Raw genomic sequence first — 26790 nt, 5'->3', positions numbered from 1 at the left:
TTTGACTTGATCTGCCAGGAGTTTCTTGGCCTTAACTTTGGTGTCATGCCAAGTTTCAGTCTTTACGTCCTCAATTCCATCGATTTAAAATGTTATTGTGACTCGATTGGTTTTCGAGGTAGTCTCCTTTGTAAGAGTTCTTGTGTTCAAGTGTTTTTGAGAAAATTGCAGCATTTTTCTATCTAGTATTAGCCAGGCTACAAGTTTGTTGTGAGCTAAAATAAGTTCGTACTCAAATCCACACTCTGCCTCCCAAAAACAAGCTCTGCCAGTGAAATGGCAAGCACACACAAGCAACACAGACTTGATCACACATGCACCAGTATGATAAACAGAGAGAAGGCGGAGGACTTACTCACTGCATGGAGCCTGGCTTCACTTTACTAAACGAGCAGGAGATCACCAACTTACAAGTTAGTGCTGTGAATACAAGTAGTATGCGGGGCTGTAAGCCAGAATACCGGTTGAAGATGCTTGGGAGAGATAGTGGAAGGAGCATTCGCTTACCCACGGAATGAGCAGCGTGAACGTGCTGTTGTTGGAGATCTGATCTCCTAGTCGTCTTGACTACTTTCTTACCAAAAGTTAAAAGAGTGTTGATAGGGGACAGAAATAATAGGTCAGACCATCAAATATTTGATATACACATAACTCTTACAGAATTTCCGCGAGGGTGAGGATATGGACATTTTAAATAAACCAAGACAGAAAATGTATTACTTGCATTTTTCTACATAACATAGGTACAGCAGATCCCCGTATTGCATGGGCCACTTGTAAATGTGCATTTAGAGGCCATGCAATTCAACAATCATATTTATAACAAGAACAATTTAGGTCAAAAGAGTTCCTCCTAAAAAAGGAAATAGAGGAACTAACAGTACAGCTAGATAGCAATAAAAACTAACAGAGGCAAAGAATAAGTTTGAGGAAAAACAAAAAGAAATGGAGGAACTTATTCAAGAAAGATCAAGTGTAATATATATATATATATATTTTTTTAAGTGAACTAGATGGAATATGGAAAAAAATGTACCCAATATATTTTTAATCTTCATAGGAACATAGAAATGAATGTATGGAATCACCTTTTTCTCCAAAATATCGCAATTTTTAAAACAAGCAATATAAAGCTGGTTGCAATTTCAATTTAATGCAACAGAAAAGACAGAACAAATATTAGAACAAATATTATGTTTAAACTCAATATACTAATACACTTTTTTATATTTAAAAGTTAGGGGTTCTCTAAACCAGCTTCATGAGGTAGTCACCCGGAATGCATTTCATTTAACAGGTGAGCCTTGTTAAGTCAATTTGTTGAATATCTTTCCTTCTTAATGCATTTGAGTCAATCGGTTGTGTTGTGACAAGGTAGGGTGGTATATAGAAGATAGCCCTTTTTGGTAAAAGACCAAGTCCATATTATGGCAAGAACAGCTCAAATGAGCAAAGAGAAACAACAGTCCATCATTACTTTAAGACATGAAGGTCAGTCAATGTGGAACATTTCAAGAACTTTGAAAGTTTCTTCAAGTGCAGTCGCAAAAACCATCAAGTGCTATGATGAAACTGGCTCTCATGAGGAACGCCACAGGAAAGGAAGACCCAGAGTTACCTCTCCTGCAGAGGATAAGTTCATTACAGTTACCAGCCTCAGAAATTGTAGTCCAAACAAATGCTTCACAGAGTTCAAGCAACAGACACATCTCAACATCAACTGTTCAGAGGAGACTGCATGAATCAGGCCTTCATGGTCAAATTGCTGCAGAGAAACCACTACTAAAGGGCATCAATATTAAGAAGAAACTTGCCTTGGCCAAGAAACAATGGACATTAGAGCAATGGACATTAGACCGGTGGAAATCAGTCCTTTGGTCTGATGAGTACACATTTGAAATTTTTGGTTCCAACCGCCATGTCTTTGTGAGAAGCAGAGTGGGTAAACGGATGATCTCTGCATGTATGGTTCCCACCGTGAAGCATGGAGGGGGTGGTGTGATGTGTGGGGGTGCTTTAATTTAGAATTTATTTAGAATTATAGAATTTATTTAGAATTAAAGGCACACTTAACCAGCATGGCTACCACAGCATTCTGCAGCGATACGCCATCCCATCTGCTTTTGCGCTTAGTGGGACTAACATTTGTTTTTCAACAGGACAATGACCCAACACACGTCCAGGCAGGGTAAGAGCTATTTTACCAAGGAGAGGGATAGAGTGCTGCATCAGATGACCTAGCCTTCACAATCACCCGACCTCAACCCAATTGAGATGGTTTGGGATGAGTTGGACCGCAGAGTAAAGGAAAAGCAGCCAACAAGTGCTTAGCATATGTGGAAACTCCTTCAAGACTATTGGAAAACATTCCAGGTGAAGCTGGTTGAGAGAATGCCAAGATTGTGCAAAGCTGTCATCAAGGCAAAGGATGGCTACTTTGAAGAATCTCAAATATAAAATATATTTTGAGTTGTTAAACACTTTTTTGGTTACTGCATGATTCCACGTGTTATTTCATAGTTTTGATGTCTTCAATATTATTCTACAATGCAGAAAATAGTAAAAATAAAGAAAAACCCTTGAATGAGTAGGTGTGTCCAAATGTTTGACTGGTATATGGGGGATTGGAAATTATGCAGACAATTACACTGATAGAATCCACAATGTATCTGCAATATTAAAGCTGATCTCCCCCTAAAATATAATTAAAAAATAATACTAAATAAATCAGTTGATGACTCTTTTTAAATCCAATCTATTTTCCACGTCAGAATAAGTTGAAAAATTACATTGAACAATGTTGATTCAACCAGTTTGTGCCCAGTGGGTTACTTCAGAGTTTTTCCTTATCTCAGTCGGACACACTCTATAGTGATGGCTGCAGTGGACTGTCCCATCTCCGTAGCCGGATGGCGGGTGCCATGTTGCCGGGTGGATAATAGGATTCACCTCATTGAGCAAGCTTATTGGATCTTCCTCACAACTATAAGTGGTGCTCTAAATTGAACGCAATCCGTGTTTTTTTCCCCCACCGAGTGCGTTTATTACATTAGGTGGGAAGAGCAAGATAGCCGAGACAATATTGTGGGCGCTCATGCATAACCGGTGCTTACAGCTCGCGAGAGATCACATTTCAATCACTCCCGAAACACTCTCAGGTGGCTTGCATTCCTGGCTTCACTGGGGCCTTCCTGAGGACACATTAGAGAATGAAAATGACAACCTTTTGCTTTTTGGGCTACAAAGCCCCGAGCTGGCGCTAATTGAAATCTTCAATCACAGAAATAGTGCGACTATAGAGGAAGTCAAAGGAGCGGTGGCAGCAGCTCCTTTGATCATTAAGTAGCTCTTATAATGAGCCTGTCTAGATCGGTGAGTCTGTTCTTCCTCTCAAACTAAGCCGATCTGAGGTGAATGCTCAGTTCTTATGTTCAACACAGCACAATTTAGTGACTCTACAGTTCTAACTGCTGGAGTCACTGCCTTTGTAGCAGTGGTGGTTCAAAACTACACTTGCGTGATGAGTAACCTTGCTTGAGACCTGATGGACAGCTTCAAACCCTTGTCCATCACACTTCCAAAATGGCTCATAATAATGTTTGGAACAGAGCAAAGGGAATGGCATCAAACACAAGGAAACCATGTGTTTGACGTGTTTGATACCATTGCACTAATTCTGCTCAAGCCATTACCACGAGCCCATTCTCCCCAATTAAGGTGCCCCCAACCTCTTGTGACCTACACAATTAGCAAGATTAATTCTGAATCAATGACTCGATTCTTACACACCAGGTATGATTATTTTCGTATCAATAACTCAAAAGAGAACCTGAATTGAATCAGATTAGAGAAAAATACATTTTCCATCACTATTGACAATTTAATCCCTGCCACCGGAGACAGAAGTTCCTTCTTTGTGTGAGACCAAGTGTGTCTGGACCGATAAGCGTTTCATTTTGCCCGTGGTCCTGGGGTGCGATTGTTTGGGAGCTGGCAACCCTGTACCTGTGTCAGTGCTGTGACTGTGGAGTGTAGGAGGGGAGAATGATTCTGTCTCACTAGGTGACTCTATTTTCACCCTGAGAGGAGCAACAATTCTGTATGCCACTGATCGATACACCCCAGTGCCTGGCCTAAGAGAGCCTTTACACTGTGGCTCCGTAAGGGGCTTCTCATCCTTAACATCACTGCTGTATGGCTGCTATTGTAGAAGGGACCACTGTATATGGTTGGATAGGCTTTTGATATGTATAAAACGAGAGCAGGTAGCCGTACTGTATGCTACGCTAGTCTTCATAAGTCTGCTCTGAGATCAGGCCCAGCTGCTACAGTTAGAGGAAAAATATGTCTGGGTAGGGTTTTAATGATTCTGATTTGTTTAGCTTTGTTCCTTCAGAGAACCAAAGTTACATATATAACTGAACGTTTTGGTTATGATAGTCAAGGGGAGATATGATATGATATGCTAGCTAGATGGCTAACTCTTCGTTCACCACTGCATATGAATGGATAGGTATTAGCTATAGTGGACTCTATAGCTTCTCACCATTCACCACCAGCTCGATGTCGACAAAGTTGATCTCGCCGCGGGCCTCCACTCGCGCCTCACAGCGGTACACGCCCTCGTCCGCCTTGGTCACCTTGTGGATCTGCAGGTTGTTGTTGGGCAGCACCTGGAACCTGCCTTCAGGGGGAGGGTATAGAGAGAGCGATACAGAGTGACAAAGGGAGTGATAGAGAGGGATAGACAGAGAAAACGGGGCAAGAATAGAGAGGGATAGAGCATGAGAAAGAAAGAAAGAAAGAAAGAAAGAAAGAAAGAAAGAAAGAAAGAAAGAAAGAAAGAAAGAAAGAAGGGTGGAGAGAGAGGGGTAGAGAGAGAGTTAGAAAGAGACGTGAAATAAGGAAAGAAAGATACAAGGAAAACGATAGAAAGGAAAAATAGTGAAAGGAAGTACCATGACTCCAATCACACACTTGCTATCAAATAATATTTTCAGAAACCTTTATCACTTTTAGCTTTTTAAAATAAAGTTAGCTAAGCGAAGTGAGATAAATACTTTAGCAATTAGTTCTGCAGTTTACAAAAAGTTTCCCATCCTTCTTAATTGTTGTCACTGGCAGATAAGTGATAACCCTATCTCTCTCTGTTGAGCGCAAAGATATTTAAAACCTTGTCCCGTAATTAGCGTGGATTTTTTTTTTTAAAGCACCGCTATCTCTACCTTTAATCATTACTGCACGGCAAGGGGAGATAGTGTGTCGAAGGGAAGGGCCTTTGAATTTCAATTAGAAAACCTGACTACTTTCAAAGGATTCAAACAAATCATTTGCCTAATCAGCCTAGGAAGTCTGTCTATGTGATGGGTGAATGAGAGGGAAGGTGTGGGAGGAAAAGTAATGATGGGGTGACAGAGTATTGGTAAACAAGTCTGAACCTGCAAATTAACTTCTGTCCATCATGCACGAGCCATGAATGTGTTCCCAATAGTCGAAGATACATTTCATTCCTTCTCCTTTCTTTCTCAGCCCCAAGATGCGTTCCAATAATCTAAGATACATTACTTTCCCTCTCCTATCCTTCTAGCAATGGAATGTGTTCTAATAGTCTAAAATAACTTTCCCTTCTTCTTTCCTTCTAAGCCAAATGATGTGTTTCAATCTAAGACACTGTTCTTTCCTTATCCTTTCCTCCTTAGTTACAGGATGTGTTCCAATAGTATACGACACCTTTGTTTCCTTTCCTTTTAGGAGCAATGATCTGAAATAACAAATTTAATGAAGAAAAATAAAAGTAGAGAAATATGGTGGAATGATTTCCTGTGCTGTCACTTACAGTATCAGTGTTCAAGACAGACGGAATATCCACTTCATATCCCCACATACTGTATGTCAACAACATAAGCACACAAAAAATAAGTGAAGAAATAATACAAAATAAAGAAAGAAAAAATAAATAAGGTGGAATAATATCCTGTACTGTGACTTTTCTGCGGCCATGAGAGAAGGAAGTGGAAAGATCTTCTCTCCACAGATCTCAACAACATGGGAACAAAACAAAATAATTAAATAAAAAGTAGAAAGACATATGGAGGAATAATATTCTGTTCTTTCACTATTCAGTAGACATGAAGGAAGGAAGATACAAAAGGAAGAAAGGATGATTCACACAGATCTCAACAGCATGGCAGCGAGCATCGGACCACCAAATGACATTTGCATCCTCTACCCTCCATCTTCTAGGCAGGCTCGTTAACATGTTTTATTGTCCAACAATATGTTTAATGAAATCACATGCTGTGGCTTTTATTGCTAGAACTTGCAATTTATAACGTCAAACCCCTGACAGAATCTGGGGAATATATTTTTCATAAGTAGTTTGTTTAAATAGGTTACATCCCAAATGACACCCTTTTCACAATACAGTGCACTGCATATAAACAGGGACCATAGGTCTCTTGTCAAAAGTAGTGCACTACATAGGGAATAGGGTGCAATTTGGGAAACACACATGTTCTACAGTAAGCGCATTTATTAAACGGATATGTCTCAAAATGGTGTGTGAAGCAATCTGACATGTAAACTGAATTCATTTGATGTTACATTTTTTGATGCGCTAGCAAACCCGTTAATTGGCTTCTGATATCAATGATAATGTAATTATCAGCTGCTTCATTAAAAGCAGACTGTAAAAATACCATCAAAGAGTGGGCCCATAAAAAAACATTCAATGACATGTTCACATGAAAACATCACTTGATTTCTTTATGGTCTGTACTGCTCAATATATTACTTTTCATGAGTAAAGTTATGTTGCTGTTATGGTAGCTACAGTAAGCACGTCGCAAAGTTAGGCATTTTAACAAGCAAATAAGGTTTATCAACAGAGGCAGCATGTATCAAATGACCATAAGCAGACTTACTGTAGTGCTCCTCTGTGATCTCCATGCTCCTGAAGCCCTTTTGGTAGAACCAAGAGACTGCGGGTGCCGGCGAGGCGATGACATCACACACGACCTCTGCCGCCTCGTTGTGACGGAACTCCTGGGGGGACCTCACGTCACGGAACGTCAGCTTCTCTGTCACATAGGAAATGAGGTAACAGGAACTGAAGACACATTAGAGATGTCTTTCCAAGATAGTTTATGTTACAATATTCACACAAGTATACCATTTAGAATGCATGGCCAACACATCACCTCATTCTAAGTAGTATGCGAGTGTGGACTTTGGAACAAAACCCAAGTAACGTGTATTGATTGAGGGGAACCCTGCAGTGGAGTAAAGAGTAAACTCCATTCGATAGAACAAACTGTTTTACATATTGTTTATGATTCTACACCACTGAGACAACTCGGATTCTCTGTGCTCTAAAATAGTCCCATAAACTTTCCCACAGCATATTGAATGAATCCTCCCACCCCGAAAGTTCTGTTTCAAATGTAATCAAATGATTGATTCAACTTGTGTCGGTCTAAAGCTGTGGCACCTGTCTGACAAGCCCTGGCAGAGGGTTGATAGATTACACCTGGGGAAAGCTGACTTGGGACCTGCATTTCTCTTCTCTTAAAAAACACTCCACCACCCTCTCAGAACCCGTAGTGCTGGCTAGTGTCGTCAACTTATCACACGGCGTGTGTGTATGGCGTATGGAGAGAAAAAAAGAGTGTGCATGCATGCGTGCATATTTGGCATGTGGAGTTTGACACCGGGTTATCCACTGTGTGTGGCAAAATGAAAGTGTGCATAAATCACATGCATGGCCTTATTTATTTCAGTCCCATCCACTCGATCACTCTGCAACCTAGCACATTAGCAGTTTTCAATGTGATTTATGTCAGGCGGCTCTCCAAAACATACTTTTCTTTTCTCTTCGCCGCTCTTTAAAGTGCCTTGCATCCTCCTGACTCTGAATGTGAGATTCAACCCTCCTCATCTGCCCGGTTTCATTCCACGGCACGTTTTAGAGCTGTTATTGTAAACATTTTGTTTTTCATTTTCTCAATCCGTCGCTTGGTCTCTCTCCTCTCTCTCTGTGTCTCATTCCCTCACCCCCCTCTTTTGTGCTATGACATTCCCTTTAATTCCCTTACCCCCTCTCTTTCATTCTCTCCCTCTCCTTCTCTGACTACATCTCAAATTCACCCACCCCTCTCTCTCCATTTTTCTCTCTCTTTCGCGCTCTATTTAATTCCCTCACTCCCGCTTTCTCTCTTCCCCTCACTCCCTCTCATTCCCTCTCCCTCTCCTTCCCCCAGTTCTCTCCCTGGGATTCAAACACGTTGTTGTCCCTTGTTCTCCCGCTACTTATTTTCATTTCCTGTCTCCTTTGTCGTTACCCTGCTCGACAAGAAAATCAGTACGAAAAACAAATCCTCTCGTGTAACAGTCTACCGCTCGCTTGACACCGTCAAATTGGTAACACAGTGAGAATTCCTCTTCCGTCATTTTGCCCACATAGCTGCAAGGGCAACTGTCAAAGTGGGGTGACATGACAATTTTCTTGGAGCTCCCTCAGGTGGGACATCGACTGCCTCCAATGTCTCCTTTCTGAACTGGTTCTCCGTTGGCCGGTGCTCAAAGATAGACTCTGGAAATTCTATACTTGTCAATTACTCAGCAGTGCGGAAAATTATAGTCTTTCATCCGTGAGCTATAATAAAGTTATAATTTGAGTTTGAATATGGATAGCTTTTGTCAGGTTGTGAGTTGTGATGCACGAACACATATGATAATGTCAAGACGTGTGCATGTGTGTGTGGGTGTGTGTTGACGTCTTCTGGAAATGTCAACACTCACAAATGGTAATGTGCAGCACATTTAAAGTGGCCGTTCATTTTTCGTAACATGTGGTGTATATGTTTATCACAAGAAATCGCGTTCGGTATCGCCTCAGATGGGTGCTGGCTACTACTGGCCTGCTCAAGCCCTTTAGGTGACTATCTTCCTGGTACTGCTCATACATACTGAACACACAGAGCTGAACGGTGGCTGACTGATGTTGTCATGGATACAGCTGCCAAGCTGTGGTGCCGCTGTAACGAGGTGTGTGAGAGAGGAGGTAGGGGGACTTGTGGAGAGGGAAAGAAAGGTAAGCACCCTCCAGAGGGGGTGTGCGTACGTGTGTGTGTGCGTGCATGAGAGCGTGTGCATATGTACATACAGTTGAAGTCGGAAGTTTACATACACCTTGGCCAAATACATTTAAACTCAGTTTTTCACAATTCCTGACATTTAATCCTAGTAAAAATTCCCTGGGTTAGGTCAGTTAGGATCACCACTTTATATTAAGAATGTGAAATTTCAGAATAATAGTAGAGAGAATGATTTATTTCAGCATTTATTTATTTCATCACATTCCTAGTGGGTCAGAAGTTTACGTACACTCAATTAGTATTTGGTAGCATCGCCTTTAAATTGTTTAACTTGGGTCAAACGTTTTGGGGTAGCCTTCCACAATAAGGGGTGAATTTTGACCCATTCCTCCTGACAGAGCTGGCATAACTGAGTCAGGTTTGTAGGCCTCCTTGCTCGCACACGCTTTTTCAGTTCTGTCCACAAATGTTCTATAGGATTGAGGTCAGCGCCTTGTGATGGCCACTCCAAATACCTTGACTTTGTTGTCCTTAAGCCATTTTGCCACAACTTTGGAAGTATGCTTGGGGTCATTGTCCATTTGGAAGACACATTTGTGACCAAGCTTTAACTTCCTGACTGATGTCTTGAGATGTTGCTTCAATATATCCACATAATTATTATATCTCATGATGCTATCTATTTTGTGAAGTGCACCACTCCCTCCTGCAGCAAAGCACCCCCACAACATGATGCTGCCACCCCCGTGCTTCACGGTTGAGATGGTGTTCATCGGCTTGCAAGCCTCCCCCTTTTACCTCCAAACATAACGCTATTTATTATTGCCAAACAGTTATATTTTTGTTTCATCAGACCAGAGGACATTTCTTCAAAAAGTACAATCTTTGTCCCCATGTACAGTTGGAAACTGTAGTCTGGCTTTTTTAATGGTGGTTTTGGAGCAGTGCCTTCTTCCTTGCTGAGCGGCCTTTCAGGTTATGTTGATATAGGACTCGTTTTACTGTGGATATAGTTACTTTTGTACATGTTTCCTCCAGCATCTTCACAAGGTCCTTTGCTGATGTTCTGGGATTGATTTGCCCTTTTCGAACGAAAGTACGTTCATCTCTAAGAGACAGAAAACATCTCCTTCCTGAGTGGTATGATGGCTGCGTGGTCCCATGGTGTTTATACTTGCATACTATTGTTTGTACAGATGAATGTGGTACCTTCAGGCGTTTGGAAATTGCTCCCAAGGATGAACCAGACTTGCGGAGGTGCACAATTGTTTTTCTGAGGTCTTGGCTGATTTCTTTTAATTTCCCATGATGTCAAGCAAAGAGGCACTGAGTTTGAAGTTAGGCCTTGAAATACATCCACAGGTACACCTCCAATTGACTCAAATGATGTCAATTAGCCTATCAGAAGCTTCTAAAGCCATGACATCATTTTCTGGAATTTTCCAAGCTGTTTAAAGGCACAGTGGATGTAAACACTGACCCACTGAATTGTGATACAGTGAATTACAAGGGAAATAATCTGTCTGTCAACAATTGTTGGAAAAATTACTTGTCATGCACAAAGTAGATGTCCTAACCGACTTGCCAAAACTATAGTTTGTTAACAAGACATTTGTGGAGTGATTGAAAAATGATTTCAATGACTCCAACATAATGTATGTAAACTTCCGACTTCAACTGTACACACACAGTACACACACCACACCGGTGATTCAAATCAAGCGTCTGCCAGATGGCTACCAGCTGCAAAACTCCTCCGTGTATCACGTCCCATTAACGGCCACAGAAGATTCCCTCTTCCATACGATTAGAGCCTGCCTCCTTCGCCTGCACACATTCAATACTATCCATCACACACACCACCAGACCCAGCGAACATTCACTACACTCTTTAAATGGGCAAGTTATTACGGAAGTGCAATGGAATGTAAATATGGTGTATCTTTATGATCTAACAGAGGAGACGGCGATGTGTTCAACTCATGTCTTTGTATGTCTGAAGGACCCCTACAGAGGCTGGAATGGATACAGAGGGGATGAAGAGAGTGTGGTGTGTGTGTTCTCCTCTGTTACATATGCATGTAAGTGACACTCACGGTACATCTCCAGCACCATGGTGGCCTCCTGCGTCTGTCCCTGGGCGTCGGTGGCCTGGCAGCGGTAGATGCCCGCGTCCTCCACCTCAGCATTATAGATGGTCAGCCTGGAGCTGTCCTCCCCGGTGTGCAGGGCCACACGCTGGGACGACACGATGCTCTCCCCCTGGGGGTTAAACCACTCCAGGTTCACCGGCTCTCCGATCACTGGTGGGACAGAGAAAACTTATAGGTAACATGAAGTAACTGTAAAAAGAACCGAGCCAAGTCGTAGACTTTAGAGCAGTATTTCCCAAACCTCCCCTTGAGTACCCCACCATTAGTTCCACTTATATATTCATTAGCACACCTGAAATAAATGGTAACCTAATCAGCCCTTGTTCAACATGGGAAAGTTATGCCTCTTTGAATTTTGATAAACTTGTTATCTCACTTTGGAGACGAGTAGGAGAAAATTGCCGTTGAATGATTTTCACACTTTCGAGAGCATTGGTGCCCAGGACGTCGATCGTAGTCGACCGCAAACTTCTTTCTAGCAGACCGCAAGTCTACAAAAAAGTTTTGAAAATGTATGCACTAAAAATATATGTTTTGGCAATTCACAGCGTTACCATCGAGTCTGCTTAAAAATAATAAAGTCCACAGTTCTGAAGCACCGTATGCTTTGCTTACAGGTTAGCTTCTTTCTCGAATATTATTGCACAGCCAAAATAAAAATAAAAACAGCTTGATTGACATAAAATTTGACCAACCCACGGCACTATAGTTGCTACATTTGTTTTCCAAACTGTCGCTACCATAGCAACCGTCTGCAGTTAGCACGTTTCCATTTCCACGCTTGCGAGACCTGTAACAGAATATTCTTTGATGTTCCAGTGGCAGTAATTGTTTTACGATGGGTTTTTTTCTATGAAGCTGCGGTTACGTTTTTAATATGAGTGCTGGACCAAGCAGCAAGAAAACAAAAATCTACCACTTTCACAGTGAGTGGGAAGATCTGCCATTCAAGCATAGCTCTTGCTAAGAAGGAAAATGTCAATAGGCATTTCAAAACCGTTTACAATAAATATGAAAGTGACTTTTCAGGTAAAAGTTAACTACGTAAGACAAAAGTAAAAGAGTTGAAGTCTCAACTAGCTGCCCAACAATCGATCTTTACAAGGTCACAGCTCAAAATCAAAGGCAACCACGATTGCATCATTCCGGGTGAGTCGCATACTAGCAAAGCACAAGAAACTGTTCCAGGATGGAAAAATGGTAAAAGAGGCCTTTTTTAGAGGCAACATAATGATTGTTTGATGATTTCAAAAATAAATCAGAAATCATTTCCGCTACTAAGGATGTTCAGCTATACAGGAATATGTTTTCGTTTCAGTCTCCTCCATCTCCTCTAACCGAAGCTAGTTTTATGGATTTGTTTTCTATTAGTACAATTAACAGCCATACAGAAAGACTCATGTGAAGGTGAAATTACAGAGGAGGAACTTCTTGATGCAATTAAAGCCTTTAAGTCCGGGAAAACTCCAGGGCTGGATGGCAAACATTTTTTGATGTACTCAGAGCATTAGCATGTTTTAACCACTCCTATGTAAATGGTAGATTATCAGACACTCAACAAGAAGGTCTGATTTCTTTATTACTGAAACAGGATACAAGTGGGAAATATAAAGATCCAGGCCATTTAAAAAATTGTAGGCCCCTTACACTTCAGTGTGCGATGCAAAAATTCTAGGAAAATGTATAGCGCATAGAATTTCAAAAGGTATTGTCGGATATTATTCATTCTAATCAGAAGGCTTTTTACATGGACGATACATTGGAGATAGCATAAGGCAAGTACAGGAAACAATAGAACACAATGAAAAATCTGGGAAACCAGGCCTGCTATTCATTGCAGACTTTGAAAATGCTTTTGATAAAGTATGACTGGAGATTATATATAAATGCAAGGAACATTTCAATTTTGGAGAATCTCTTATAAAATGGGTTAAAATAATGTATAGTAACCCTAGGTGTAAAATAGTAAATAATGGCTACTTCACAAAATGTTTTAAACTGTCCACTATCGCCTCTTCATCCGAAGAGGAGGAGCAGGGATTGAACCAAAATGCAGCGTTTGAATTCGACATAATATTTATTTACAAAATGGAAAAACACGACAACACTTTAACAAACTACAAAACAATAAACGACGTAGACAGACCTGGACGACGAACTTACATTAAACACGAAGAACGCATGAACAGGAAAACTGACTACATAAAAGAACGAACGTACAAACAAACCGAGACAGTCCCGTGTGGCGCGACAAACACAGACACAGGAGACAACCACCCACAACAATCAATGTGAAAACACCTACCTTAATATGGCTCTCAATCAGAGGAAATGAAAACCACCTGCCTCCAATTGAGAGCCATATCAGGTCACCCTTTAAACCAACATAGAAACAGAAAACATAGACTGCCCACCCAAACTCACGTCCTGACCAACTAACACATACAAAAACTAACAGAAAACAGGTCAGGAACGTGACAGCCCCATAGATATTAATTTAGGAGACTTCCGGTTGAGCAATGTAGATAGAAGTCGCACGAGGTCTGTTCTCCAACAACTTTTGTAAATAATCCTCAATTTCGCCTAAATTCATACTTCTCATGACCTCAAAAGTCATTTTAATTACCCAGTAATAGTGAACCTAAGTTAGAATGTGCAAACCAGTCACACGCTTTGGAAAATCGACGGAAAGAACTTCACATTCCACCAAATCAACTTCAGCTAAAATGGCTACCACCCCACCTCCATTGAAGGCTTCAATAGCCACTCCGGGTGATACGGCTAACCCGATAACACTGGAGATCCTTGTCAGCGAGCTGGCAAAATCGCGTGAAAGTTTGGTAGCAGAACTCACCGAATGGCTGAATAACTCACTGGCGGCAATTCAGGCAACCGTGGAAACCATCCGGGGTTCTGTGGCATCTCACACTACCACACTGGCCGAAGTTGAGGCCGGGCTCTCAGGCCACAGCGACCAACTCACTACGCTGGAACCCAGTCTTTTTAAAATTGTATTTATTTATTTTATTTATTTATTATTTATTACAATAAAACACAAGGAAGGGGTAACATTAAAGTATTAGATCATGAAGGACAAACAATATAGCATCAAGACACTATCAAACATGTATCAGTCTTTCCGCAACAGAGCCATTTGTATGTGTGAGGGTGCATGTGATATAAAATATATGTCAAAGTTTCCTTTTTCATGATCACAATCTTGTGAAACCCGAACCCTCCAAGATCCCCCCACAGTTCCCCAATAGCTGTCCCTCAACCATTCGAGACCCCTCCCACAGTCCCCCCCCCCCACCCATCGGAAGAAAATAAATAAAAAATACTATTAATTCCATTCCCCACCCCCAAGAACCCCCCAATGCACCAACAACCAAGAGAATGAACGAAAGAGAAAAAAGGAAAAGACAGAAGAAAACAGCAAACAACAATGCAAAAAAAATAAAACAAAACAATACATTTAAAAGAAAGGACATCAAGGACAACTGAAATCATAACAGCAATGCCAACTGTATATGTTTGTGTGCATGTCTGGCACTATTACATGTATGTGTGTTTTCTTTGAATGAGAGTGTGTGTATATGCATGTGTACAAACACCTGCACGGCATCAGCCTCAGGCAAACCGGCATTAGTTGTAAAAACACTTCCACTTTGTGTCAATCAAATGTACTTTGATTATGTTATATTTTGACTTTTTTTCTCCTTTATATTTTGACCATCATTCTCTCTCACACACAGCAACTACACTCCCACTTGTCTCCAATTCCACATACCAACCCTCAGCTTCCCTCAGCCCATCCCATCTATCTCTGCTGGCCACCCACTTCGTGTTCCACATATATCTTTCAACTATGCTATGATGTTTAATGTGCAATTTCAATCTATCTAATCGAATAGAATCTACAGATTGCGTGTTGAAGATAAATACTTTTACTAAGAGTATTAGGATATTAGTAATTGACTGACCCGGTCTCTCCAGATCTCCTAACAGTACTATTTCTAGGGTCAATTGTAGATCAATGCTATGCATTTTCAGCCATTCCTGAACCTGAGACCAGAAACAGGCTACCTACCTGAGGGCAATACCAAAACAAATGGTCCATTGATTCTGTATCCTCACAACAAAATCTGCAGAGCTTCGATGATTTTATGCCCCAAATATTAAACATTTTGTTGGTGGCAAGAATTCTATATAATAATTTTAGCTGAAAAGCACGAAGTCTTGAATCTTGCGTTGTTTTATATATCAACCCATACACCCTGTACCATGGAATCGGTACATCCGCCAGTTTTGATCCTTTATATTGGGCAGACAGACCAGTTCCCTACCTCCTCCCAGTGCCACCCACCTCCTCCATTTTTGGGGCAATGCTGTAATCAATTGGTTGTAGTCTTGGATTGAGCAGACGTTCCCGTACAATTCTGATAACTCCATGAAGGACATAACTCTACCATTACAATTTACAATATCATTTATGAACAAAATACCCTTTTCAAACATCTTTCCCATAAATACAGGTATTTTATCAACCAGCACATTTGAGTTCAGCCATAATATTTGTTGAAATATTTGTTCCATCTTTTCAGGGGGATTGTCACGGCCGTTAAATGAAGTGGATCAAGGTGCAGCGTTGTGAGCGTACATATTCCTTTATTATTGGAAATGCCGACAAAAACAATAAACACTACAAAACAAACCATGAAGCTAAAGGCTATGTGCCATAAACAAAGTCAACTTCCCACAAAGACAGGTGGGAAAAAGGGCTACCTAAGTATGGTTCTCAATCAGAAACAACAATAGACAGCTGTCCCTGATTGAGAACCCTACCCGGCCAAAACATAGAAATACAAATAATAGAACATAGAATACCCACCCCAACTCACACCCTGACCAAACCAAAATAGAGACATAAAAAGGATCTCTAAGGTCAGGGCGTGACAGTACCCCCCCCCCCCCCCCCCCCCCCACCAAAGGTGCGGACTCCGGCCGCAAAACCTAAACCTATAGGGGAGGGTCTGGGTGGGCATCTATCCGCGGTGGTGGCTCAGGTGCGGGACGCAGACCCCGCTCCACCACTGGCTCACCCCACTTTGGTGGCACATCCCCGAACTGGGGACCCTCGTAGCGGGCCCCGGACTGGGCAACCTCGTTGCGGGCCCCGGACTGGGCACCCTCGTTGCGGGCCCCGGACTGGAGTCCATCACTGGGGGCTCCGGACTGGAGACCGTCGCTGGAGGCTCCGGACTGGGGAACGTCGATACTAAAGAGATCCTGAGGGAAATCGACGAGTATCAACAGCTTCATGCTTAGGAGGAACAAAATACTCCTTCATGGAAAGAACCGGCTACCTCACAAAAGAACCCAACAAAAAAAGAAAGACAGATTCATCTACAGACACGGACAATTTACTTACCGTTGAAGTAGAGGCTAGTGCTCTGGCTGGAATCTATGCAACACTGGAAAAGTTGTGTGAGGAGGTAGCAGGGCTGAGGGGGAGTTTGGAGTTTAGCCAGAGTGAAATTCTCACGCTCCAATGAGAGAACAAGGCACTCACAGCCAAGGTAAAAATACACGATTCCAACAATGATTGTCTACTCAGGGAAAACAGGGTGATGAGGGAGTCGCTACTAGACATACAAAGTCATAGCATGAGTGAAAATGTAATATTTTCTGGGATTCCTGAGGAAGCATCCAATAATCCAGAGGGCGCAATCTGAGAATTCAAGCAATACGCCTTGAAACTTCCTCTAGAGACTGTAAACAAGGTGGCTTTCCACCGAGTACACCGACTTGGAGCTCGGAGCGACAAGATCAAGGGTCCCCGACCGATCATCGCAAAATTTGAACACTACCAACAAAAGGAGCTGATCAAAAGCAGGGGAAGGCAGCTTAAAGGGACCAAATTCGGTCTCAATGACCAATTTCCACAGGAGATAAACGAACGTTGCAAAAGGCTGTATCCTGTACAGAGGCAACAGAGGGAGAGGGATAAGCGTGCCTTTCTCATTGCGGACAAACTCTTTATAGATGGACAGCTATTCCGAGACAGCTCCATAACACCATGCATGGCTGTACTAAATTCTACAGGGACTTCAGGTTATGAAAAAAAGAAAGTATGGGAACTGTGAAAATATCTGAACACTATGAAGTGGATATGAACACACATACTCAAATACATGTTCGCTTACAAATACAGACATATACATACACATACACACTTGATCTCACTCTCTTCTCTCATTCTGTCTTTCTCTCTTTTCTCTTCTCTTCTCTCCCCTCTCTCTCTATTGTTGAGAACTGTTCTATAATTAAATATGTTTCTTGTTTGTCTATTTTTTCTATGTCTTTGTCTACATGTTTATATATGTTTACAACAAGCAAGGGGAAGATATCAGAATAGGGACATTGGGGAATAATAACATATTGTACGGGATACATTTGTACAGTAGTGAAGCCGTCGCTATAGTAATGCCTCTTAGTAAGGTATAGTAATAGTAAGGTCTCTTTCATGATCATGTGAAACGTCAATTGCTATGGAAATGCTGCGATGGATGTGTTTTTCAATGATGTTAAAGTTAATTATGATGCAACTATAATGGTGATACGATATGGATTACAATTATCATCATGAATATTAAGGCTATACACACTACATGTTACACACATAGACACTCAACCATGCAAATTGGTGTTATTATTTATTTGGACATCACACATTTCACACACAGACATTTACTACACACATAATATCTTGTCTCAATTTTCTAACATCTGTGGAATCTGCTCACAGGAAAACAGGCTAAATAAAACAAATATTGCTGGAACCTATTTCTTGAATTCTATATAGACATTTGAAAGCTCTAATTTTGACCATCACAATACTTCTGATGGCAGTAACTTCACAAGTACTAATTATGGTCAATTTAGATTGAGAATAGTATGTAGTTATGGTAAGGGGTGAAATAAGTACAGCCAGTTATAATTGTAACGGTTTAGCAGATGATATAAAAAGAAGATCAGTCTTTACATGGCTAAAAGAAAAGGAATATGACATTTACTGTTTACAGGAAACTCACTCTACATCCTTAGATGAAGTTGTGTGGAAAAAGGAATGGGATGGGGAAAAAATGTTCTGTCATGGACAAAATAACTCAAAAGGTGTGATGATATTAATTAACAAAAATGTTGATCTGAATGTGCAAATAGTCAGGAATGATTCGCAAGGAAGGTGGATCTTTTTAACTTCTCTAGGGTAGGGGGCAGCATTCGGAATTTTGGATGAAATGCATACCCAAATTAAACTGCCTGCATCTCAGGCCCAGAATATATGATATGCATGGAAGATTTGGATATAAAACACTCTAAAGTTTCCAAAACTGTTAAAATAGTGTCTGTGAGTATAACAGAACTGATTTGGCAGGCGAAAACCTGAGAAAAATCCATTCAGGAAGTCGTTTTTTTTTCTTCTATTTTTTTTCTTCTATTCAATGCCATTACAGTATCCATTGACTTAGGACTCAATTTGCAGTTTCTATGCATTCCACTAGATGTCAACAGTCTTCAGAAATTGTTTCAGGCTTGTATTCTAAAAAATGAAGAAGTAAGAGCAGTCTGAATGAGTGGACCCTGCCGTGTCACAGAGCTTTTTCCTGCGCCAGACCGAGAGAGTGCCTTTCTTGTTTACCTTTTAAATTGACTACGTTATTGTTCGGTTGAAATATTATCGATTATTGAGGCTAAAAACAACCTGAGGTTTGAATATAAACATCGTTTGACATGTTTCTATGATCTTTACAGATACAATTTGGATTTTTTTTGTCTTCCTGTTTTGACTGAGTTTGAGCCTGTGGATTACTGAAAATAACGCGCAAACAAAACTGAGGTTTTTGGGTATAAAGAGACTGTATCGAACAAAAGGAACATTTATTGAGTAAATTAATGTCTGCTGAGTGCAACCATATGAAGATCATAAAAGGTAAGGGATTAATTTTATCTCTATTTCTAAATTGTGTAACTGTTCTACCTGGCTGGCTACTGTTTGTAATGATTTGTCTAGTGGGCTATGTTCTCAAATAATCGTAAGGAATGCTTTCGCCGTAAAGCATTTTTAAAATCTGACAACGTGGTTGGATTCACAAGCAGTTAATCTTTAAACCTATGTAAAATATGTTTTGTTTACAGATTTTTTATAATAAGTATTTCTGTATTTGAATTTGGCGCCCAGCAGTTTCACTGGCTGTTGAAGAGGTAGGACGCTACCGGCTCACGTGCCCAAGAGAGGTTAATATGAAAGTGGATGAAAAAGAGATTTGGCTCATTAATCTATATGGTCCAAATCAGGATGATCCATACTTCTTTGAAAATATTTATACCAATTTATTGAACTTACAGGCAACAAATGATCAAATCATTATGGTGGGAGACTATAACACAGTGTTAAGTACCTCAATGGACCGTAAAGGAAATCACTCTACAAACTATCATCACCGTGCCCTGAAGGAAATTACAAATATTATGGACACATTAGAAATAGTGGATATTTGTAGACTAAAAAACCCTGACTGAGTGAGATATACATGGAGGAGACTTAATCAAGCTAGTCGTCTTGACTACTTTCTTGTCTCTTTCACTCTTGCATGAAAGGTAAATAAATAAATAAGATGAGACAGAATGCAATCGGATCATCATCTAATTGGGCTTCACATACTGTAACTCTTATAGAATTTCCACATGGACAGAGATATTGGAAATTTTATCAAAGTTTACTGGAGGACAACTTATTTTAACTAAGGCAAAATAATTTATCTTCTGAATTTTTCCAGTATAATCTGGTTCAGCAAATTCCCTTATTGTTTGGGATACCTTTAATGTACCTTCAGAGGTCATTCAATTGAATATTCATCAATAATAAAAAGGTTGTTTCTGGCTAAAGAGACAGGACTAACAAGGGAAATACATGAACTAATAGTACAGGTAGATTGCAATAAAAACAATACTACAGAGATACAAAATAAGCTAGAGGAAAAACAAAAAGAACTAGAGGCACTTATTCAAGAATGATCTAACTATTACAAAAAATAAAGCAAACTGGATGGAATATGGAGAAAAATGCACAAAATTCTTCCTGAATCTAACAAAACGCTAACAAAAATAATTTGCAGAAACTCGTTACTGAAGACAGTGTCATTTATGATTCTCCGAATTAAATTTTAAAAGAGGAAGCTAAATATTTTTGAGGCTATTAAATCCTTTCAGTCAGTCAGGTAGAGGTATTTCATGCCTTTTTTGATATACTAAAAGCTCCATTGTTAGATTGTTTTAACTACTCCTATAGAAATGGTAGTCTGTCAAGTACTCAGCAGGAAGGTCTGATTTCTCTATAATTAAAACAAGACCCAGATGACAAATATAAAGACCCAGTCTATCTAAAAAAACTGGAGGCCCCTTACACTTCAATGTTGTGATGCAAAAATAGTAGCGAAATGCATAGCACTCAGAATTAAAAAGGTTTTACTAGGTATTGTTCATCCTGATCAGACAGTTTTTTTAGATGGACGATACATTGGAGATAATATACGACAACTACCAGAAATAATAGAACATCATGAAACATCTAAGAAGCCAGGCCTGGTATTTATAGCGGGTTATGAAAAGGCATTTGATAAAGACTGGATTTTATTTATAAATGCCAGGATTTTTTCAATTTCAGTGATTGTCTTATAAAATGGGTAGAAGTAATGTATAGCGACCCCCATAGTAAATAACGGCTACTTCTCAGAGAGTTTTGAATAGTTAAGAGGAGTTAAACAAGGGTGTCCGCTGTCACCATATCTATTAGTTATGGCCATCGAAATGCTAGCTATTAACTTCTTAGCGCTATGGGTCAGATTATTATAATTTTTTTTAAGTAACGTGCCCAACGTAAACGGACATTTTCTCTGGCCCAGATCGTAGAATATGCATATCATTTACAGATTAGGATAGAAAACACTCCAAAGTTTCCAAAACTGTCAAAATATTGTCTGCGAGTATAACAATACTTATTCTGCAAGCGAAAGCCTGAGAAAATGTAACCCGGAAGTGATATAAAAAATAAAAAAAATGTGTTCCCTGGCCCGTCTAACCTCCATTTAAAGGGGTATCAACCAGATTCCTTTTCCAATGGCTTCCTCAGGCTGTGACCAGGCTTTAGACATAGTTTCAGGCTTTTCTTTTAAAAAAGAGCGAGTTTTTTCAAAAGTAGTCAGGTGTCCTCTGAATATTTCCTGCGCGCGAGAGAGGGGCACCCCATTTTCCGTTTGTCTCTTATTGAATAGGTTATGGTCCGGGTGAAATATTATCGATTATGTTTGTTAAAAACAACCTGAGGATTGATTATAAAAAACATTTGACATGTTTCTACGACCATTACGGATACTTTTTGGAATTTGTCGAACGGAACACGGCTTGGTTTTCTCAACATAATGCGCAAACCAAATCGCGTTTTTTTGTGATAAAAGTAATATTTATCAAACAAAAATAACATTTGTTGTGTAACTGGGAGTCTCGTGAGTGGAAACATCCGAAGATTATCAAAGGTAAGCGATTAATTTCATTGCTTTTCTGACTTTCGTGACCAAGCTAACCAAGCTAATATAAGGCTAGCTACACTCACAAAATCTTGGATTTCTTTCGCTGTAAAATATATTTTCAAAATCTGACACGATAGGTGGATTAACAACAAGCTAAGCTATGTTTTGCTATATTTCACTTGTGATTGCATGATTAAAAATATTTTTTGTAATATTTTTTAATCTGATACGTTTGGAAATGTTCATCTTCCTTTCAGGACCGGAACGAGGCTGTAGTTTTCTCAACATAACGCGTAACCCAAATGGCGTTTTTTTGTGATAACAGTAATATTTAGCGAACAAAAATAACATTTATTGTGTAACTGGGAGTCTCGTGAGTGCAAACATACGAAGATTATCTAAGGTAAGCGATTCATTTTATTGCTTTTCTGACTTTCGTGACCATGCTAATTTGGGGCTAGCTGTTGTAGCATTGAAAGCTACACTCATAAAAGCTTGGATTTCTTTCGCTGTAAAATATATTTTCAAAATCTGACACAATAGGTGAATTAACAACAAGCTAAGCTGTGTTTTGGTATATTTCACTTGTGATTGCATGATTAGAAATATTTTTAGTAATATTTATGCATTTGGCGCCCTGCAATTCAGCGGTTGTTTAGGGAAATTATCCCGTAAAAGGGATCCGTAGCGCAGAGAAGTTAAAATCAGATCCAATAACAACACTAGAGGATTAGAAATCCAAGGCTTAAAAACAAAGGTGTCCATGTATGCCGATGACTCAAGTTTTATATTAAGTCCGCTAGCTAGATCCCTGCAATGTCTTATTAAAGATCTAGATAACATTTCTGGAATCTGGACTAAAACCTAATTATGATAAGTGTACAATATTATGTATTGGATCTTTAAAAAATACAACTTTTACATTACCCTGCAGTTTACTTACAAAATGGGCTGACGGTGAAGTAGACATACTTGGTATTCATATTACAAAATATATAAATAAGCTTTCCACAATGAATTTCAATAGAAAACTTTTAAAAATAGACAAGCTTAAGCAACCATGGAGAGGTAAATACCTGTCTATTTATGGACAAATTGCCCTCATTAACTCTTTAGTCATATCTCAGTTTAGTCGGAAGGTTAAACACAACTTAGCCAAATACATTTAAACTCTGTTTTTCACAATTCCTGACATTTAATCCTAGTAAGAATTCCCTGGTTTTGGTCAGTTAGGATCACCTCATTATTTTAAGAATGTGAAATGTCAGAATAATAGTAGAGAGAATGATTTATTTCAGCTTTTATTTATTTCATCACATTCCTAGTGGGTAAGAAGTTTACATACACTCAATTAGTATTTGGTAGCATTGCCTTTAAATTGTTTAACTTGGGTCAAACGTTTCGGGTAGCCTTCCACAAGCTTCCCACAATAAGTTGGGTGAATATTGGCCCATTCCTCCTGACAGAGCTGGTGTAACTGAGTCAGGTTTGTTGGCCTCCTTGCTCGTACACGCTTTTTCAGTTCTGCCCACAAATGTTCTATAGGATTGAGGTCAGGGCTTTGTGATGGCCACTCCAATACCTTGACTTTGTTGTCCATAAGCTAAGTATGCTTAGTATGCTTGGGGTCAGTGGAGGCTGCTTCTCAAATGATTGCCTCGTCTGGTTTACCAACTACTTCTCTGATAGAGTTCAGTGTGTCAAATCGGAGGGCCTGTTGTCCGGACCTCTGGCAGTCTCTATGGGGGTGCCACAGGGTTCAATCATCGGGCCGACTCTCTTCTCTGTATACATCAATGATGTTGCTCTTGCTGCTGGTGATTCTCTGATCCACCTCTACGCAGACGACACCATTCTGTATACTTCTGGCCCCTCTTTGGACACTGTGTTAACTAACCTCCAGACAAGCTTCAATGCCATACAACTCTCCTTTCGTGGCCTCCAACTGCTCTTAAACGCAAGTAAAACTAAATGCATGCTTTTCAATCGATCACTACCCGCACCTGCTCGCCCATCCAGCGTCACTACTCTGGACGGCTCTGACTTAGAATACGTGGACAACTACAAATACCTAGGTGTCTGGTTAAACTAAAAACTCTCTTTCCAGACTCACATTAAGCATCTCCAATCCAAAATTAAATCTAGAATCGGCTTCCTATATCGCAACAAAGCATCCTTCACTCATGCTGCCAAACATACCCTTGTAAAACTGACCATCCTACCGATCCTCGACTTCGGTGATGTCATCTATAAAATAGCCTCCAAAACTCTACTCAACAAACTAGATGCAGTCTATCATAGTGCCATCCGTTTTGTCACCAAAGCCCCATACACTACCCACCATTGCGACCTGTACGCTCTCGTTGGTTGGCCCTCGCTTTTTATGGAGGTTTTGAAACAGTGCCTTCTTCCTTGCTGATCGGCCTTTCAGGTTATGTCGATATCTATCCCGTTTTACTGTGGATATAGATACTTTTGTTCCTGTTTCCTCCAGCATTTTCACAAGGTCCTTTGCTGTTGTTCTGGGATTGATTTGCCCTTTTCGCACCAAAGTACATTAATCTCTAGGAGACAGAACTCGTCTCCTTCCTGAGCGGTATGACGGCTGCGTGGTCCCATGGTGTTTATACTTGCGTAGTATTGTTTGTACAGATGAACGTGGTACCTTCAGGCGTTTGGAAATTGCTCAAGGATGAACCAGACTTGTGGAGGGCTACACATTTTTTTCTGAGGTCTTGGCTGATTACTTTTGATTTTCCCATGATGTCAAGCAAAGAGGCACTGAGTTTGAAGGTAGGCCCTGAAATACATCCACAGGTACACCTCCAATTGACTCAAATGATGTCAATTAGCCTATCAGAAGCTTCTAAAGCCATGCCATCATTTTCTTGAATTTTCCAAGCTGTTTAAAGGCACAGTCAACTTAGTGTATGTAAACTCTGACCCACTGGAATTGTGATACAGTGAATTATAAGTGAAATTTGTCTGTAAACAATTGTTAGAAAATTACTTGTGTCATGCACAAAGTCCTAACCGACTTGCCAAAACTATAGTTTGTTAACAAGAAATTTGTGGAGTGGTTGAAAAATCTTTTTTAATGACTCCAACCTAAGTGTATGTAAACTTCTGACTTTAACTGTATGTGTTGCACAGTGGAGGCTGCTAAGTGGAGGACAGCTCATAATAATGTCCGGAACGGCACAAATGGAATGGCATCAAACACATGGAAACCATATACATATACTCTTTCTCGTCACACACACACTTTTTAAAATTTCTGCTACACACACCTGTTTCTGCTAAACCACAGGAGGTTGGTGGCACCTTAATTGGGGAGAAAGGGCTCGTGGTAATGGCTGGAGCGGAATTAGTGGAATGGTATCAAATACATCAAACAATTGGTTTCTATGTGTTTATGTGATGCCATTTCATTCGCTCCGTTCCAGCCATTATTACGAGCCGTCCTCCCCTCCACTGACACACGCACGCAGGTACATGAACACACTCTTAGAGAATACTTCAGGACACTCTGGGAGTCATCCAAAGAGTCAACAAACATGAGACAATTACCGCTCCTTCAGTGGTTCTCTTTCTCTCTCTCTCTCTGCCTAACTAACTTCTTCTCGCTCTCACTCTGTGTGTGTGAGTGTGTGCGTGTTTATGTATGCTTGTGTGCTTGTACACTGTACCCGTGCAGGTGTGTGTATGTATGAACTGCCTTGGCTGTGAAAGGAGAACTGAGAGGTCACTGCACCCCGTGGCAATAAATATATCCTCAGTCATTGAGACCAGTGGAGGAGTGATATGCTATAGAGCTTCCATTCTCCAGCATCCTCCATATTGTCTGCAGAAGGATCTGTTGAGCTAACATGATGTGCAGGGATTGTTTGAAGGCTGGGACACTGGTAAAACTATTGGATGTCTCTGGGAGAGGTATTCACCTGAAGTAAAACATATTTTGACATGTCTTGCCAACCAGCATGTGGTTAACGTGTAACTCGAGACTGAGTGGAGCACTGAGAGGCACCACTTAGCAATGATATCTGATTAAACACTGGCAGAACTCTATAATACTATTTTTAATAGTGACAAATGGCAAGCAGATAAACCATGCAGTTTGCTGGATGTGTTTAACTATACTTGTGGGGGACCAGAGGTCCTGACAAGAATTGTAAACGGAAATGTTTTGACCAACTGGGGACATTTTGTTAATTCCCACAAGGTCAAATTCTATTTCTAGGGGGTTTAGGGTTAAGGTTATAATTAGGTTTAGGGATAGGTTTAGGGAAAATAGGATTTGGAATGGGACTGAATTGTGTCCCCCCACAAGGTAAGTTGTAGAAGACTGTGTGTGTGTGTGTGTGTGTGTGTGTGTGTGTGTGTGTGTGTGTGTGTGTGTGTGTGTGTGTGTGTGTGTGTGTGTGTGTGTGTGTGTGTGTGTGTGCGCGCGCGCGTGTGTTTTAGGGTTAAGGTTAGGTTTTGGGGTTAAGGTTAGGAAAAATAGGATTTTGAATGGGACTGAAAATGTGTTCCCACATGGTTAGTTATTGTAGACTGTGTGCGTGTGTGCCTCTCTCTCTCCCATCCCTCTTCTCTCCTCTCACCCATTTCTCCCCCACTTTCACCCCATTATTCTCCACCTACCCATCTCCCCACCCCTCTCCTCTTCCTTCCTCTACTCTCCGCACTCTACATCTCCCTCCACCAACCACCCTCTGTCCCTGTCCCTCTCTTCTCTGTCGATAAGCTCTCCTCACCATCTCCACCCCTCACTCCCCTCGCCACCCTCAGTCATTCCTTCTCCCTGGCCCTTTCCTTCCTGTCCCTCTGCTGTTAGCTCCATGTTGTGCTGTGCTGGCAGAAGAAGACAGGGACACAGCAGGGGTGGAACTGTGGACCAAAGCACTGCCAGCCCACACTGCCACCCTACAGAGCTGCAGGTACTTGGCTTGG

General features: G+C 40.6%; 1 protein-coding gene across 1 annotated transcript in view; it reads right to left on the bottom strand.

Annotated features, from left to right (window-relative positions):
- Positions 1–26790, bottom strand: part of LOC120050711 (neural cell adhesion molecule 2-like) — a 131320-nt gene that overhangs the window by 103274 nt on the left and 1256 nt on the right. Inside the window, exons 3-5 of the mRNA XM_038997278.1 lie at positions 11192–11398; positions 6924–7079; positions 4547–4684 (exon numbers count right to left, since the gene is read on the bottom strand). Coding sequence (XP_038853206.1) covers positions 4547–4684; positions 6924–7079; positions 11192–11398 — 501 coding nt within the window. The remainder of the gene's footprint in view (positions 1–4546; positions 4685–6923; positions 7080–11191; positions 11399–26790) is intronic.

Source organism: Salvelinus namaycush, chromosome 7 (assembly GCF_016432855.1).
Source record: "Salvelinus namaycush isolate Seneca chromosome 7, SaNama_1.0, whole genome shotgun sequence".
Lineage (NCBI taxonomy): Eukaryota > Metazoa > Chordata > Actinopteri > Salmoniformes > Salmonidae > Salvelinus > Salvelinus namaycush.
Note: the sequence above shows the minus strand (reverse complement) of the source record. Positions and strands in the feature narration are given on the sequence as shown.